Source organism: Chelon labrosus (genome assembly GCF_963514085.1).
Source record: "Chelon labrosus genome assembly, chromosome: 21".
Classification (NCBI taxonomy): Eukaryota; Metazoa; Chordata; class Actinopteri; order Mugiliformes; family Mugilidae; genus Chelon; species Chelon labrosus.
In genome coordinates this window covers 553,098-572,662 of record NC_140354.1, presented here as the reverse complement: position 1 = coordinate 572,662, position 19,565 = coordinate 553,098, and the positions used below count along the sequence as shown (strand labels likewise).

The 19,565-nt window shown below is 40.0% G+C and overlaps 1 protein-coding gene across 1 annotated transcript in view; it reads left to right on the top strand.

Moving 5' to 3' along the window:
• Positions 1–8,322: 8,322 nt before the first annotated feature.
• bahcc1a (BAH domain and coiled-coil containing 1a) overlaps positions 8,323–19,565 on the top strand; it is a 65,394-nt gene continuing 54,151 nt past the window's right edge. The window contains exon 1 of the mRNA XM_084569996.1: positions 8,323–9,112. Within this exon, the coding sequence (XP_084426122.1) occupies positions 8,937–9,112 (176 nt within the window). The 5' untranslated portion in view covers positions 8,323–8,936. The remainder of the gene's footprint in view (positions 9,113–19,565) is intronic.

The following is a 19,565-nucleotide window of genomic DNA, read 5'->3' as shown; positions in this document are numbered from 1 at the left end:
CAGTTATTCCCATTATCCACATATAACGGTGGGTAACAAAAGGCAAAGCAGTAAGCAGAAGTCCGTTAAGAGAAATCCTTTAGTCCACAGTCAAGCTGTAACACAAACATTTGATCCCCACAGAGATGTTTTTCCAATAAGGGAGCAAGCTCAGCCCAATTTTATCTCACAGACTGAGTGAGAGCATCACATTAAATTAAAATTGTGTGACCATTAGAATGTCAATTATGTCTGGTATTAATTACGCTATTCCTTTGTTTTGAGCAATCCCTGCAGTGTTGCTGGATTCAATGTGAAAGATGCTTGTATTTTCCAAATGTTAATATTGATGAAGAAGCCTTCATCTCCTTTACATTCTTTTTTTTTTCACCTCTCTTTGAGAAGTCCCTCCTCTGCCTTTCTCCATTGTCGTTGATTAATGATACTAATGAGCATGTGCAACCATTCATTTTTTCACACATTATTCTTTCCTCTGGTCAAGGCCATATGCCGTGTGCTCCTGAGGATGCAGAACATGGCTATATTTGTTTAACCAAACATTATAAACTGAGTCCAATCATGCAGCTGCATACTGCATGCAGTCTTCATTTAAATCAGCCCAACCTTTGTTGGCAAATAATTTATAATAATTTAATTTTTAGCACAGGTTTCAGTTCAGGTATATACAAAAACACCGACCTGCTGAAAGACAGTTTATTTATTTTGGAACTCGTAGTGACTTGGGGTCTTGCTTTGTGTGTCTCCGTTGGTTCGGCAGATCATAAATCAACAATGAAATTCTTTATCCTAAAAATAATTCTAAAAAGCCTTTTATTTGCTGATATTGTGGAAAAGTCAGTTGCATTATTATTATTTTATAACATTGTCGAGGATTTCAGAGCCCATATTGCTCATTGAACTGACAATATCAGTTACTGTTTCATATTTGCTCCACCGCAACGTTGTTGCTATGATCTTGCTTTGTTAAATTTCGTCTAGGGCAGATATAACAGACTTGTCAGGTGGACAATGGGAATAATAACGGCGTATTTAAAGTCATAAAAAGCCCATGTGTATCAGGTGGGATCTTGAAATACAGCTCATCACTTTTATGTTGGCCCCACAATTGGTCAGTGGGATGTGAAATTAAAATGTCAGAGGGGCCATCTGTTATAAGATCGCACAGTTACAACAGAAAAGTGCATGGAGGCAGATACCTAGACACTAATATTCTATTCTTGGTAATGTTTTACAATTAATGTACTAGGCTGTGTCATATACCTGTTTATCAGAAGCCACGGCCTCAATTCAGTGCATGCTTGTTGGTCTTGTTAATATAGTAAACTCTCAATCCTTTTAAATAAGGTACAGACTAATAGTTGACATACTTATGTGTCATCTCCATCATGTATCTGTCATCCCAACATCTGTGTGGATATTTTGCAATAACTATCTAGTGCCCTATATAATAATGAATAATTAAATAATTCTTTGTCTCAGAAAAGACATGTGGCTCATTCAGGTAGGAGAGGATATAAACTGTGGCTCATATATGTTTCATTCACTTGAGTATATTGTAAGATTTCATGATTATCTGGTTTCTAAACTCGTCTGCAAGTAACAGTCTGTTAGCAGTCAACTTGAAGCAGATTCTGCTGCAGTCTTTCTTTTATTACTGTCTTTCTAAAACATGGGGCATTATTTTTTGTTTTATTTTTAATTTATTTTTTATTGTTAGCAATCAGAAAACCCAAAGTAATTCAGTAGCTCTGCGTTTGAAAAGAGGAAGTCCAGAGCCCTAAGGTGACCATGACAAGCCGAGGTCTGGGAGACACCAGGCTTGTGTGATCTGCATGGATGCTGCCCAGTTCAGTCATGTGATGCTTATGCAATGCTTCTCCAACCTGCAGCTGGGGGAGAAATGAATGACACCACACAAACCCCTCTTTCTTCTCTCAAACAAGAGCTTTTTTGGTGACAACAGTCTTCTTGCTCACATGACCAGTGTAGCCTCATGTTAACTCATTACAACAGCTTATTGAGCTGATTTATGAGTGTTGGAAAATCGGTAGAGAGATTGGTAGATTGTTTCAAGGTGCACATAAGAATACAAGCCCAAAGTGCACTTCTGAAATATTTTCTCATTACCTTAAATAATTGTTGGTGCAACTGATGATGTACTTTGCACATGTCATTATTATTGTCGTCCTGTGTGTGTGTGTGTGTGTGTGTGTGTGTGTGTGTGTGTGTGTGTGTGTGTGTGTGCGTGCGCGGGCGGGGGGGGGGGGGGGGGGGGGGGGGTCATTTGACTACTCCTTCACAGTCTCCCTTTTATTCATTTTTAGATGTTCAGTTATTTATCACAGTTAATATATACCCAATCAATACAAAATATGTGTGTGTCCAGTATGACCTGTGATACAACTTACACTTGTCTGCATTGCCTATGCCAGTAGACAGTCACGCTTCCAATTACATCTTTTATTTTCAGTCACAGAAAATATGCTGTTGGAGCTTCCCTTTGGCGTGAGTTACATTAAGGTAAGAAATGTCTAAAAATAAAATCAACCGTTTCATTAGCATGGCAAGTGTGGTTTATTAATAGCGGGTGGTTCTAAAAATAGAGTCAATCTAGTAGAAACCTCTTCTTCATCTCATCTAATATCTTGATTATGCCAATCTCCCCATGACACACACATACACACACAAAATTAAGCCTACGCATCTGTATTTTCAAGACACAACACTGTCACATTTATTTCCGAATGTATATTAACACATACCTGTCCATGTGTGATTCCTTGCAGATTTAATATATTAATTATCTGTTCTCAACTACTTCTATATTATTTCCAACAGCGCATGCTTTGAGGAATTGACTAAACTAAATCAAACCATTCTGGAAGAATTTCTGTTTTTGAATGTAAACTTGGGTTAGTCTTTAGCTTATCTTGAACATTGTGACTTAAATGACACACACACACACACATATATATGTATATTCTGAGACAAAAACTGAATACAGAAAAAACTCAGCCACACTGACTCCATTCCTCTTCTGTACCTTTGTTATAAACGTACAATTCACATTCATCTTCAAATCCAGAATCCAGTATCCTTGAATAGGCTAATGTTGTTCATTATTTCATGTGATGAAAAAAAATAAAATAAAATACATACAGTGAGCCTGTCTATCCTGAAAGTCCAAGGGGCCTTTATCAGTCTGTGTCTGAGTAGATTTTCAGTCATCTGCACCTCACTGATCAGGGACAAGCCTGTCGTAAAACTGTTCCTTTTCCAAAGAAATCACTCACTCTGGATTAATTATCAGTCAACCTGTTTTTTTTGTGTGGGTGTGCAGATTAGCATGTGTGTTCCTCTTTGCAACTAATCACCCTTTGCCTTGCCTATATTTCATATGACATGTACTCAAGATGAAATGAAATGATGCAAAGATATACCAACACCTTCTGCTAAAAAATCAAGTTAGTATTCAATTAATGTAGCTGACCTTCTTACACAGGGGAGTGTATGTATTATAAACAGAGTGGACACACACTGTAGCTAAAACTGGCTTAGCATCAGAAATATATTTCTTTATAGAGGACTATGTTACATGAACAGGGTATTTTGGACTGAACAACCACATTAGATCCGTCTGAAATTGCTTAAAGGTTATTTTGTTTAATTATTTCATTCAAACGAATTCTTTGATGGACAGGGTCACTAACACATACATCAAACCTTAATAATAATTTACCATAATTGTGTTTTTGTTGTAAATTTCCATATTTTATTTCCTGTTTTTTATCTGTTAATTCTGGCATTTACCAAATGATTTTCTGTTCAACATAAATATATATATTTTTTTATCTCAAAATACACAATTGTGTAGCCAGCCTATAACATTTACCAAATGACAAGAAAAATTAAGCCATTTCACTTCGTTTGAATTTGTACTTTGAAGGGAACAAATTAAGCAAAATGATAGTAACAAATTCTGTTAAAATAAGGGGATCTTAAAGAGGGGTTTCAGTAAACCCTTGGTCCATAAACGGTTGAGGAAATAGTCGAGAAAACATGTAGAATTGTCGATTAAACAGAAAAAAAAAAGAAACATAAAAAAGAAGAAAAAGACAAGTCTATATTTTAGCTGCAGGGCATTCCTCTCGGCATTGTCTTCACACATAGGCCCATCCGTCCCCCGTCGCCTGGCATCGTGCAAGCATTTTATACCCCAATATGAATAACGACTAAAGCCAGACCACCACTAGGTCCTGCTAAATACAGCCTATACCATGCGAGGCTATTAAATGACTCGTCAAATTTTTACTTCAATCTAATTTTCTACACCTGTATTTATTTTCACCGCACCGATCCAACTGTGACAAACCTCGTGTAACCACACTTTAAAATGGTGAACGGCTCCATGCAGATTTCTCCATTAAAGCGGACCTCGGTAACGAAATCCACAACCGGAGCTTTTTTCCCTTCTCCCTTCACCCAGGCGTGTAGCTTATAACCTGAATGTTTTAGAGACTCGTTTCTCTCCGTTTTTATAGGTTAAGCATTGACTGATCGCATTTAGTAGCAAACTAACCTCGATTATTTTGAATATCCAACATATAATTTCGCTCTGTGTGCAGTATTCCCTTTGATTCACGCTTGACTCCTTTGGCTTCGGGGCCAATAGGGGTCCGCCTTTAGGGCGCCTTGAAACCGTCTCTCCTTATCCCCTTTCATCATCTAACCCGGGATGCCTTGAAACCGCAGGGCCAGATATTGCTTTTTTTCTTCTTCCGGACAGCCCAATGCGGACTGGCCAACAGCCAATCAGAGTCTTGTTTACATTCTGTAACTGACAATGCTCTGGCACCGTGCCAGCCAATCACAGCCTTACATACATTGGAGACTCGTCTATAAACTTTTGGAATGTGGGCTAATAGCATATCTTCTATTATTATCATTATTATTATTATTATTATTATTATTATTATTATTAAGTCTACCGTCACAACTATTGTTAAGATACTGTAATGTGCATGATTCAAGTTAGACTTAAAATGTGATCGTTTTGAAGAAAATTGTCAAAAAGGCAATTTGTTATAAAAAGAAAATGGGCTCTAGCCTACGTGTGAATGATGTGGATAAATGTCCTGAACTGTTTGAATGGGGGCTCTAAGTAACAACTAAAAGGCATATTAATCTAGCTGTAACAGAACGAGTCTACATATTTTTCAGGTACATGCTATTTGAAATTTTTAAACATTTAAACTTAAGTAAATTAATATAATTTTTATATTTTGTGCAGTATCTTCATTCTTTAGCAGTCGGAGTTATTTGAGACTGATGGCAACTTATAATATCTTGAATACATTGCCTGAATTACACCTTAAAATGTATTTCATTTGTTTGGGTTAATACTTATTTTAAAATATCCAAATCTACCGTTTAATTTTTTAGATGTGTTCCGACTCAAAGCTCCCAATGAATGCAGGAAAACTTTTTTTTTTTTTTTTTTTTTTTTTTACATTTCTATTACCCCTGTCTTTAGATTTGATAACCCTAACCCTCCTGTGCGATTTAATCTGCGCTGAGGGTGAACTGAGCTCTTTTGTAAGCGATTTCGCCATCTCATGCTTTAAATCTGGCGCTTTTCACTTTGTTTAGGACTGCCAGTTGACACACGATTGGCCTATGCTCCTGACCAATCAGAAACTTTAGTGTCTGCAGGCGGTCGGCACGAGCTCGTCAACATGCAGATATCTGACCAATGGGGGTGCTGCGTGTTTACCCTGCCCCGAGACGCGAGGCACGCAGTTGCAGCGGGAGAGAAACCGCTGCTTGGAGATCCGAGCCACAATTCAGCCAGGCCGGAAGCCCCAGTCCCACAGCCTCCACAGACTGAACCAGCAGGCTACTGCATAGCCTCAGATGGAAATACTGTAGGATTTCACTCTAGCCACATGGTTTATCTCAGATTTTGATTTTAAATGGGCGTCGCACTTGGTCTTGCACCTTCCCTCCCCGAATTTTGTGATTTTATAATGTATTGTTATGCAAGGATTTAACATACCAGTAAGTAATTTTATATGTTTGATATTTTCATTTAATAAAATATTATAGGTCCTGTTTCCTGATCGTGAAAGAACAGGGGCTATATTCATTCCAAAATGCACGTGAAATACTGTGTATTATACACAGTGGTTGTTATCATTTCCCAAAATAACAGTCAGAGATGTAGGTTATCCTGTATATGGAACATTTACACAATATAATCAACTGACACGACATATGCTAAATTATTATTACTATTATGATTATTATTATTATTGTTGTTGTTGTTATATTGATGGCTATGGTGATAATAAAATTAAAAATATTGTCCATATTAAAATAGGCCATTTAATTTCCCTACTGATCAACGTTGTTGATATGTTGTTTTTAATTATCATTAATGTGCCAAGTTATCTTTTTTATTTTTCTTATTTATTTTCCTTCCTTTTTTTTTTTTTTTTTTTTTTTTTTGTGGCCGTCTGTTGTCTTCATACACGCCCGGGCTGAGGTGCACTCCCTGCCGGCCAGCTCAGTCACGGAGAGCCGCCTCGCAACACGTTCCGATCTATGATTTAATATATTATCTGTTTTTGCTGCCGATGAGATTCCGCAAATGAAATAGACAGCTGCTTAATTAATCAAATTAGGGACGCCGATTTTTTTTTTTTTTTTTTAAATTATCATTCATTTTTGTTCAGCACGTATTTGATTGAGAATTCGGCCTAATAAAAAAGGACAACAATAGCGGGTATCGCTGAAGCAATAAGCCGAATGATGTAGGCTACACTTCGAGCATTTATGAAGCTGCAGCTTCTCGTATCGTAAATCTCAATCATTTTATTCAGAAGTCATTAGTGGGCGTACAGTCAAGGCTGGATGTAACAGCATGGCGAGGGGAAGGTAATGGCCGACTGCAAAGCACTTTCTCAGTGTGGAGACAAAGGCAGTCTCCCTGACGGGCGGCCATTCACCTAGGTTCCTTTTACTCCACAAAGAGAAGGCTCGGTGATCGTGTATGCCACAGCAGGGCATACATATAATTTTTGTGTTAAGAATACTGACACATGCACACCTCTGGAAACCTCCGTTTATACGAAATTATCCTAGGGACCTACGACTGGAACGATTTTATTGTTGTCTTGTTCACTGAATTGTAGGCTATAGGCTGGAACAGGCTACACGGGGGGATAGTGCTGAGGGCGAAATGCTACATATACGACAGCCTTATGTCTGTTTAGTTTTATGCTTGAATATTGGATCATTTTATGGTTAATTATTTCATGTTAAAAAAAAAATCTTGGGGACCCTCTCTCCAAAAACACGATATTAAGCACAGACTGAAATATTTCATATAACCAATCATTTCTTTAGATATGATATTTAGATATTTAGTAATTTTGAAATAAAAAATACTAACTGATGTACAATAATAGACCATCACGTTTAGATGATTGTTGTAAAGTTAAAAGCATGTAGGCTATTTGTAGTGCGGGCACTGTTTTATGTTATGGGCTTCGTTATTTTCCCATCTTGACTAAAATAATGCTATTTTTGTGTAAATTGGCAGAGGATGTAACCTAAAATAGCCTATTTAGGATAATACATTTGATTAGGCCTACCTGACCTGAAATAGGTCAAGGAAGAGGAAGACGGTGAGAGTGCAGTTATTCACACACATACTCACACAGGGAGGGGTGCGCGCACCCTTGCGCGCACACGCACACATACAGATACACAGAGGGAGAGAGAGAGCAAAACGTTATGCCTTTCAGGAGCTGCTGCATCTCTGCTATGAGGCGGTATTTAAATTATAATATTAAAATCAAATATTAGGCTACGCTTCTTCCTTCACAATTTGACTCAAAATTCGAAATTACACTAGGTTTCTTGTACCTAAATATTATGAAATTGATTCACATACAATTTTTATAATTGTCAGTTTTGTTTGATTTGTTTTATTTCAGATTGTGCAAAAATAAAAATGTTACTAGCAATCTACCAGTTAAGATCCCTGTACTGCAAAATGCATGACGTGTAGTGAGAACCGGATGGAGGTTACAGAGGCAGAAAAACGCCTGCATCAATCCGAGACAATAGGACGAGCAGGAGAAGGCAGCGTTGTTCACCTTGAGATGTAGCCTGAGGTTCCATCATTCTGACCCACCCAGTCAGGAAAGCACATTTCTCCCTTTAATGAGATTGCTGCAGGAATTACGATTCATAAAAAAAAAAAAATAATAATAATAATAAAAAAAAAATTGCATGTTAATATTTTACTATGTCTTTTGCTGCGGATACACTACATGGTAGGCTATGTTGGATTACTCGTTTGCATGACTTATGATCAGTATAAAATAGACTACAATTCCTAAAACCTAAAATATATGTGTGCTCGCTGTGTCTTTGTCTATGGAATATTAAGTGCACTATGATTAGGCCTACTATCTGAGCCCGACTCAGTGGGCTTCTGGACGCTATGCTGGCTGTTAGTGTCTGCGGCGACTTATTTAGAAGCCCACTAGCAGTCGAAAGGGTGCGTTCAGCTGTAGCCTAATAACCTTTAACTGGCAGAAAGGTATGCTAATACGACGAAAATCAAAGAAGCAGAAGCCTACCAATCATATGATTTCTCTTACATTTTCCATAATAGGCCAATAGATTGCAGTATCATTATTTTACGTCATATTATTCTTTTACTAGGTCCATATTTTTCTAGATAATGAAAATTGCTTTGGATTTCTTTGACAGAAAAGATGGTCGGGGGCTACGCTTTTGGCTGGAGAAGCCTGCTATCTACTGAATGCAACACATAGATACGAAGGAAAGGATTATTATATGGGCTGCGTTTGATTTTCCTGACCAGCCCTATCCGGATTTCGGATTACTACGCATTCTTCGGAATGGAGGGACGGGATTTCGCTGCTCCGGCGCACCTCCTTTCAGAGCGGGGCGCCCTGGTGCACCGAGCCGCTTCTCGGATCGCTCCCTCGGCCCACAACTCTTTGCAGCATGCCGGTCACTTCCCGCCGGGGAAATACTACCCCTCACACATACCGATGGCTCCCCACTCAGGTTAGTCAAACATTTACGAGGTTTTTGTTCCACAGAAATGTTGCTACCGGAATGTTTCTCATCCAGCATTTTAGCCTATTTCTCATATCTGACGGCTGTTTCCATTTCTTCTCATGATGTTGCGCTACAAAGCCTGTGCATTTATCAGTGTGACTAATAGACGTGTCTTGCATGCGTGGTGTCCTAAATGCTGATTATTTTTCCACAAAGGCTATGATTGATTTGTTGATCAGGTGTGGCTGTTGACAGGAATTCCATTCTATTCAAATATCAGTTAATTAATCAGGTGAAATCTGATTTGTACTAGGCCTTCTATCAAGAATTTGATAAATCTGAATCAACATTTATGGGTGAAATATCTCAAAAGCAACGAAGACGTCTTTATTAAACAGAAAGTAATTTGATAGGTGTATGGTATAGGCGAAATGCCACGGTTAAAAATTACTATATATTTTTTTTTAAGATCAGTTTTAGTTTAGCCTATAACCTGACCTGGCACTGTTCTCCAGCTCAGTCTGAAATAGATTTTCTCACATCGCTTTAAACTCAGAATACCAAAACAACCAAAACTATGTGGAGCCACATAAATCCATAAGCACAAAAACCTTCTATATTTGACTATCTGAGGTGTCGAGGTGCAAGTGTGTTCACAACACATGCATCATGTTTAACAAGGACTATCATGTGGACACAAATATGTACCTTTACAAACATGGGTCGACACAAACCAAATTTACAACTCCACTTTAACAACAAAACCATGGCAAATATTAAGTTTGCATAGTATATATACAATATATACACAGTTTTGGTTGATCTATGTTCATTCCTGTGGTTATAACTGCTAGGTAGATGTTATATTGAACTAAGCTAAATGCTATATAAACGATCCTAATTTTATATTTAGTCCAAAACATAAAAAAACATACATCTTCCATATATATTGTGTAGGGCTGGATCGTAAAATGAGGTATTGCTTTTATTTTTGTAAAACGAGAGAGATATTTAAACGAGAAAGTGATCAAACCGTTTCCTTTGGAAATGTGTTAATGTGGCCTCTTAAACCACATGTTTATGCTGCAGCAGATGAGTGTTGGGTTACAGGAAAGCAAAGAAATATTCAGCCGTCTAAAATCTGCTAAAGCATAACAGAATGAAGTGGGTTAAGTGGGCAGGTTAAAAATAGTGTCAAAATCAGCTGACAATGTACTGTAGTCGCGATTTACTTTGTATTGTATGCATATATGTGTTCATTCATATTTTAAATATATTATTACACAGGTCTATACTATAGACAGTAATGGGGTTTAGCTAATCAAATATTTGTTTTTCAAATTTATTGTGTTATGAAGAGTTCCTTTGCAAAATGCCATGGGATGAGACATAAATAGTCATCATGGAGATGAAGCTGTTCACCATTCATTTCTCACATTAGTACTTACACACAGAGAGAGAGGGAGAGACAGACAGACAGAGAGAGAGAGAGAGAGAGAGAGAGAGAGAGAGAGAGAGAAAGGGAGGGGGGGGGTACTTGCATTTTTGTTTTCTTACAGATGTTTTTAAGAGAGTGAGGCTGATGTTGGCTACACAGCACAGGTGCTCCAGAACCAGATACGGCGTTTCGTTTCTTTTGTAGACCCAGCATGAAGCACTACCATCCAAATGTCCAGTGAGCAGCACAGGGGTCTTATTGTTCTCCTCATTCTTGTCAGTAAGGCATGGGTGTGTCTGCACAGTGGTCTGATTTCCTTCAGATCAAATAATTTAATTCTTTACGTTTTAAGTATTGGATTGAAAGAATAATTTGTCAGTTTACAGAATTTGAAGATCTCCTCTAGGCCGCATCAGAATTATTTCGTTATTACACTAAGCTGATGTGCAATCTTTTTTTAAAAAAAGTTTAAAAAATAACTTTGATATTTTTTAAATATGTGAAGGGTGTCATAATGCAAATTGGATGAGAGACGAAGGATCATGTATTTTTGCATATAATGTTAAGATGGTAGTTGTGAAAACAATGGGGTCTCTCTGCTAAAACTGGAACACTGTAACTTGTTACATCCAAGTGAATGTGCATGGATTTTACAAATTTAATATGTACACGAAAGCCATTTTCATTTATTCTGGCCAGATGTTATTAAAGGCACAAGCACTGTATTTTTTTCCAATGCATTAAATTTACAGCAATACAATTCATTCTATCAAGGTAGTGTTTTTTGTTATAATTACTGTTTGTAGTGTACCTAAATGAATATGAATCAAGTTTGTAGGTTGTGTGCCGAAACTCGTCACAGACTGAATCCTGATACATCATTTTTGCCCTTGTGTTCTCACAATATTTGCTAGCACACCTGAGTTGCTTCTGTGATTTCCCCTTGGGTACCAACTTGCACATTAGTTCACATTAATACATTATATATAGAGTATGAGCATTATAGGGTTGATGTAAAAAGGCGTTCAGAGGCAGGTTTATCTCTCTGTCTTTGCAGTATTGTGAATGATCACTTCATCCTCAATGCTGAATAGATTTATGGCAGTTGCAACATATGCCTTACCATGGTTCATTGCAGGGTAACAGAAAGTCACCGTATTTCAGAATATTTTCTTTCTTTCTCCCTTTCTTTCTTTCTTTCTTTCTTTCTTACGCTTACCGATGAGCTTGGCTGCAATCAGGCAACATATGTGAACACACACTCCCACCTCCTTGCCCATTGAACTATGTTACTTAGAGCTGATAGAGATTCTGTTATTTTGCATTTGCCTCTGTCCATATTTGCCTTCAACAAGCCTGTCTTTTGTAGTGCATATGTCAGGTGGTCGATTTATAGTTTACTCTTGCACTGTGTCCTGGGAATGTGACATTGGAGCAACTTCTCTCTCTCTCTCTGTGCTCTCTGATACAGTGAGACACAAGCCTGTAAACACATCTAATGTGTTCATTTACAAGGACTTTGAAATTGTAATTTTATCTTCTGCTGACTCGGGTCCAGAGTCTGACAGTCTTCTCTTGGCTGTGAGGCCAGGATTCAAACGGTGGATGAAGGCAGCGCAGGAGACACCGTGGGGCTGTCTTTCTTGCTGGTATTTATGGCTGGAGGTTCATCTTTCAGTCATATTGTTCTGATCAGTGTGCTCTGGCTGAGGTGTGGCTGTGTGAAAGCAGCGGGGGTTCAGAGGCTGTCCATGGCTGAGCTCTGCTCTAAACAGCCCATGTAATCAAAGGTCATATTTGTGTCATCTTGCTCACTCAGCCTCCTCTTCCTTTACATCTGCCCTCTTTCCCTTCCCATAATCTGCCCCCTCTCTTGTCCCCTCCATTTTCAGTCTCCTTTCTTTGCAGCAGGAAGATACTTATGTCTGGGAAGCGGTGGGCTTCCTGCCACTTCTGTTTTAGCCACCCTCCCCTACCCCTGGGCCATTGTTGCAGACCCCACTTTTGTGTGTGTTTTACAGCTGCTGTTAAAGATAAAAAACAGTCCATTCTAGTCCCTTTATTGTTTTTCTGGTAGGATGTCCCTGTCATTCTGTTGTTTTTTTATGTCCTAGCTGGATATTTGAGTAGCTCCCCCCATCAAAGGTTAGCCATGCCGTCTGCTTGCTCCAATTGCATTTTTCCAAAAGGGAATAAATAACTTTACTAAGACTTTTATTGAACGTCTCATTGCTGTAATATCCCATGGGTCTGTTGTTATTGGGAAGATGCTTCAAAGACAAACACAGGTGTTTGATGGAGTTAGCAGAGGGCTGGTTATTGCCAGGGCATTTAAAAAGAACAAACTTAAGGTTTGAGTGGCTGAGGGCTTTTTTGCAAAAGGGGAGGCTTGGCCTTGTAGCTCTAGTTTTGTGAGCACTCAGCGCTTATGCTCCTGTGTGCTTTTTCCCATTCCCATCCTTGCCAACCCCAGAAAAGAGCCGTGGCTGGAGTGTGTTGCATGCTCAGAGTAATTATTTAGCAACACAGTACTCAGTTCCACTGAATCTAGTGGCTCTACAGTGGCCCAACAGTTTTGGAGAAATGTTGAGAGAAATTCAGGTGTGAGGAGCCTTACTTAAGTGAAAATAAATCTTGAATAGCTTGAATGTTACATTAAAAGTTTGTTTACTGTAGTCACTGTGATGACAGAACAGTTGAAGAACATGGGTCGCAGGCTTCTGCTTTGTACACTTTTTCTTTGCTCAAGCTCTGCGAAACAGACCTGACAACCATGGCCTGCTGCTAGGTTCATTTGTGCATTGTTGTGGGATGACATGGTACAGATGTCCCCCTGAACCCATTGTCCCTGTGTACAGTGTATGTGTTGCTTGCCATCCTACACCTGGCTGAAATAGCACCTTGCCCAATGCTGAAGCCTTCTTCCTGACACTCCCAGATGACTGACAAGGGCATGTCAGCTGTGTTTGAAAGGGTCTGCCACTTGCATATTTGCAAAGACTTTTGTACTCTTCATGTTTTCAGTGTAATTCAGCATCTGTATCATTAAAACTCAAGTAAGTCCAAAACGTCTTCCTACTGGTTTTGTCACTTTGGATCATCATACCATGTTATTGTGTATTTGGAACATATTATTCTCATGGGCTGACAGAGTAGTGGTCTAGCTTTGCAAGTGGATTTTGACAATCTAGTGGCCATGTTGCCTCAGATACAGACCCTTCGAACAAACAGCCACCCACATCACACTGTCTTGCGTGGTGCCATGGAGCCTTTGCTTCAAGTATGGGTCGTGTACATAGGATAAACACAAAGGAGATCCAGGTGAAGGTGACGGCAGGATAATACCTCCCTGTACTGTATGTCAGGATAATGGATATAAAATCTTAGAATCAACATAAAAAGGAAGTGAGTAGTTGAATTAAAAACCCAATGAGGCTTTTTGACACACATAAATGTGTGTGTTTTCTGCTTCTCATCAGGCAGCCTCAGGCCAACGTCAGTGCATGGCCGTATTGCATTTGACAGCTGTTAGACATTATTAACAGCTCAAGCAGAAAATCCAGATTACTTGTTAATTTTATCATTGTTATCGCTCAGTGAAAAGAACAAAAAAAGGCCCATCGACCTATTGTTGATAGCAGGTTTGGGGTTAGTCACAATACTGTGTGCACATGAGTATGAATGGATGTGTGTGTGATTATGTTTGGGTTGGTGGGTGGATGAACATGCATGCGTTTGTCACGGGCTGTGTTCCCCAGACAACCCGCCACTATAGCAGACAGGTGCATTGTTAACCCTTGTAACGTCTGAGTCTGTCCCAGCTGGATTGGCTGTTAGTGTCCCTGGCAGGATTTCATCCTTCCAGCTTGTGCTCGCAGTTTTTGCTGCATTCATAAGGGCCAGCAGTGCTGATATTATTATGTGTGCTTTTAAATTCACAAATCCCATCTACCAAGCAAGAATTTCTAATCTTAGAAATCAGGACGCCTGTACAAGTTTAAGATTCTGCTGCAACACAAGTACATTTGATGTACTATAATTCATAAATGACAGTATTTGTTTGATGGGCTCATAAACTCAAAGAATGGTAAATTATTTGGTGACTGATAACGAAACACTAGGAGGTGTTGGTACATCACAGTACCTAACAATGAGGCAAACCGCTAAAAATATGATAAGATTTGCCATTATATACATGTTGTATGACTCTCTTCCTCACTCACTTTCTGATTTGTTTTCCTCTATACTGTTTTATGCAATACTGTAATTCTTCCATGTGTAGATGTTCCCTCTATGATAATCTACATCTATAGTCTTTCTGCTCCTTCTCACAGTCTCACCCTATGCCTCTATTTACAATAAAGAGTGCGTCCTTTTCTGCCTTCTACTTAGTTCTGCATTTCGCCCTTTTTCCCCTTTCTGCATGGTGTGACCACTAGGCTACACTGCCTCCCCTCTACAATGCAGAATGTATCCTGAGGAACTGGGGCAAATGACTTGCTTACAGCAACAGATGTGTTCGCTTGCCGCTGCTCGCATGCATTAACTTTCCCTCCTTGCCATGTTTGACCACTGACCTACCCTCTGGTGAATGTGAGGGATTGGACTGGTTTAGTTTGTGTGGATGCCCAAGAAAGAGAGGGAAAGACAGGCGCTAGACTAAATGCACACTGTCACATACTGTCATAAACTTACTGGTGCATTACAAAGGGAGAGGCATGCACGCAGACGTTCACATAATGCAAGCACATCAGACTGACTCACACATCAGACTTCCCAGGAGACCATGGGGCCAGTGGGACAAAGCAAGCGATCATCTGTTTACATTTAATTATAGAAAGAGGACTATTTCTGCAACCAGTGCAGCAGCTTTTTTATGTTCTTAGGAGTGGGAGAGAGAGAGAGAGAGAGACAGAGGAGGGGAAGAGTGTCTTGTAAGCCTTCTCATCCTCATGTAGCATGAATGTGCAAATTTACGAGACACAAACAGCAGCAAACCAACACAATGTATTTTGTCCATTAGCCTTGACATTCACCTCTTTAAAAGTGAATATGTCCTTCAAACCTACCCTGTAGGCTTTTGCTTTGGTACACTAAAATCTGTGATCCATCACAACAGTAAAAACAAAAAAGAAAGAGTTGATCTTTGGGATTAGAGTTGTATAAAATGTGTCTGGTATTACAAGAAACAGGGCCATTTCAGTAGTTAATCTTCCAGCTTTGTGGCTGACATCCAGCTGAGTGGCTGTTGTTTGCCAGTGGGGCCAGAAATGGGGGAACTGTCAGTCAGACGCTGGGTTGCCAGCCTGGGGATGCCAGGTGAGAGTCAGATTAGGACAGGGTTGGCCCTGTGGGCTCGGGCCAGACAGGTTGCAGTCTCTTGCAGGTGCTTTCATAAAAGAGCCCCAAAGGCCAGATGCACAGCCAGCTGGATGCAACCTGAGCCAGGAGTTCCCCATCCCCCACACTAATACATACACCACTACATAGTGCAGGGTGCAGTGTATGCTCACAGAGCCCACTGCCACCACCCACTTCATCCCCTTTATTCTGAGATATGGCAGGTAAATTAATTAATTAATTAACTGTGACTAAATAACACATATGCCAACATAAAGGTGCGCTGTCTGACAGAGGCATAATGTAACGTTTCATTGTGATGATGTTGGGGGTGGTAGTTAGTGACACAGCCAGCCGGGACATTGCTGGTGGACTGGATAGCCTCTGAACAGCAGTGTCAAATGTTTTGAAGTGACACCCAAGTCCACCAGCTCAAAGACTGTTCCTCAGTCTTCAGTAGCTCACTGCCTGTCCACTACATAACTTTGTCTTCACCAGAGAGTCTCTAGCAGTTGTTCCATAATGTTGCTGTCATTTGTTTCTGACTTGTTAGGTAAAATCTGAGATTTTAGTAGTAGAAGCAAGGCTTAGAGGAATCCTTTACTCACAGAGTTCCACCACAGACTTTAACTGTGGAACAACCTAAAGGCATTATGGAACTAATGTAACACAAGTGGGACGTGGGGACAATTACAGGATTCAATTTGATCTCTTGCACTGTCAGACAAGCTACAGCTCTCTCTGCGTGTGTAGGAACCATAGACTGTAAATAAAGGCACACCAGAACAGCTCTTCATAAGCGAAGTAGAGCTCTCTGTGGTTCAGTGCAACCCCTGCCCCTTTTTTCAAGGATGGTTGCTGTCATTTTAGGTAGCTAATGTTATGCGGATGCATGTTCATGTTTCCGTTTTTCTGATAAGTTTCGTTTTAGTTAGTTATTTGATGCTGTAGAACAAGATGTGACATCATGATGACTACCAGTTGCCATGCCAACTGCTCCATGAAGTGGTAAATAAATAAAGTACAGTGTATAATCCAACATTCTTTTTGTAACTGGTGGAGGTAGAGCAGAGTGTAGTATTATTCAAATGAAAACGCGAGTGAGCCTGGAAGTGTGGGCTGGTCATCGATAACGCTCTGCGTGGCTCCACTCTTGGACCATATTGCGCACACTCTGGCTCCGAACTCGCAAAATGCCACTGCCTCTATCCCTGGAATTCGAGCATCAGTTTGACCAATGCAAAGGAAAGGGGACGTATTGTCCATATTTGTCTATAGTAGTAACCAATGGTGGGGAGGTGGGGCTGGGTCTGTCAGCTGTTGGAGTAAACTATTAGCAGAGGGTAGAAATCAGTGTTTCCAGTCAAGGATTAGAACCAGTTCTAATTTCTGTGAGGTAGGGCTATGATTACATGCTGACTAATGCACTGACAGACCTCTTACTTGGCTGGCTTTCAGAACGCTGCTGAGATGGTTTAATGCCTTTTGGTTATACAGCATAATGGAAGGGCGTGTGTATGCACTTATGTATCTGAGTTTGCTATGTGTGGGTGGGTACCTGTGTGTGACTGTGATTAAACTGAAATGGTTTCCTGCGTTTTGCAAGTTTTTGTGAGTTTTACTTTTCGCTTGCGTATGTGTGTGTTTGTGTGTTTTCTGTGTGATGAGTGCGCTCCCTCTGTTTCTTGAGTGCCTGTAAATTATTTGTAGCAGCAACTTTTCTTTCCAAATCAAAACCCAGCTCAGACAACTGTTACTGAAAAACAGAGGAAGCGTGTTTTTAGGTTTTGTGTATGTTTATGTATGTGTGTATGCTACTGGAAACAGCAATCAAAGGAGGTGTGTGATTTTGAGAATGAGAGGAAACAGAGTGGCACACAGCTGAGAGGGCAGCATGTGAGGGTGGGGTGGGGGGCTAATTCTGCCTTATCCCTGGACATTTTTTATTTCATGCCTCACTCTCTCCTCCACTTATGCATGGTGCTGTTGGGGATTGGGATTTGGTAAATCCACATCAATCCCCTTTAATTATAATGTTGATTAACGGTTTTGTCTGTGACAGTATTCACAACAAAAACACATGGATGGAATTTTATACAGTTTTATGTTGTAAGTCTGTTGCAAAAATTAAACGGGTAAGAATTTTTCATCTTTTTGCAAGAAGCCAAGTTGTTTAACTGGAAAGTGCTGTAATTTGCATCATGTGCCTTCTAAATGGGATGGCAGTTTTGGGAACAAAAGTCTTCATCTGGTCCTTAGGCTCGTGCCTCTCTTTTAACCAGACAGAAGGAATACTAACATTGTTGTGGAACATTCAACACAGTCACGGGCATTTTGTTTTGTGCATCTCAGATGATAAGATTAGATATTGCTGTACTACTCAGGGGATTGCAGGCATTTTAATACGGGAGAGTTTGTTCCGTGCTGTGTCATACAGTATAATGTAGATGGTCTGTACTTTGCTGGCTAATGTGTGATAAAGCACACACTAGTCTTAGTCATAGTACCAGGGTAATGCTAAATCAAAGTCATCTGTACACATTGATAGTGAATGGATCAATACCATATGTGCAGTAGTAAACTGTGCAGTTGTGTATGAAGGAGTGTATGGCTGGACAGACGAACATGTGCTGCTGTTTCAGATGTCTTATTTTATAGAAGGTAAATTTAATTTGTGCTATGAGGCACACAATGTATTGACTTGTGCACATGTGTGCGTCACCACCGGACAGATCTTCTTTCAGAAAAAGGACCTCTGAGGATCAATACAGGCACACTGTGCGCACTGGTGCACACACAACCACAACACACATACACTCACTTTTATACACACTGTCTCATCTATCAGTTGACAGAGTTTTCTCCTGCTCCATGGGCTCTCTTTCCAGCCAAGCAGATGGCGAACAATCAGAATGAAAGCAGATCCTAAGTCCTTAAGGATCTCCATCAGTCTACTGGTCTCTGGGATTGTCTTGCACAGGGCTCAAGTTTCTCAAGCTCTGACTGAGACTCCCCAGCTCTCCAGCTCAGCTGTAGTCATCACCTTCCCTTCACATCTCACATATGCTTAGTGTAATGGTAGTGCTCTTTAGTTTCACATCCAACAACAGTCCCCACAAACTCCCACAAACACTGAAGCTAAGAATGGTTGCTGACAATTTCTGCCACTGTTCACTCTGTTGTCACCCTGTCTACTGTCCAAACCCAGCAATGTAGCCCTGCACTCTGCTAAATGTGGCATCACATTGTGTGGAAATAGCAAATATTTGGAAGTCTATATTTCCCTTCTCTGTCTGTCCCACTTACCTACACTAGCTGCACCACCCTGCTGTCTGTGTTTTTATGGGGCAGAATGAACAGGATTTATTACAGCATGCTTGGTTGGACCCTTTTGCTTTGAAGCCTGAACTGTTCCTAACTGTAAGTGATTTTATGAGACATACGTCTGTGCCAGTCAGCCATGCTGCTGTGCCACAACTGGACTATGGAGAACAATGGAGATGCCACTCCAGCACAGACCATCTGGAAGACTCTGCAAAGAGGACAGGAGAAATTGTGTATTCTTGCGTATGTAAGCATGCACATGTGTTTTTGCAGGTGTATTTGTGCGCATGCTAAGACTGAAGGGCGGTTAGAGCTGGCTGAGAAAGGACAGAAAGTTTTTGATTTACTTACGTGGTGCCCC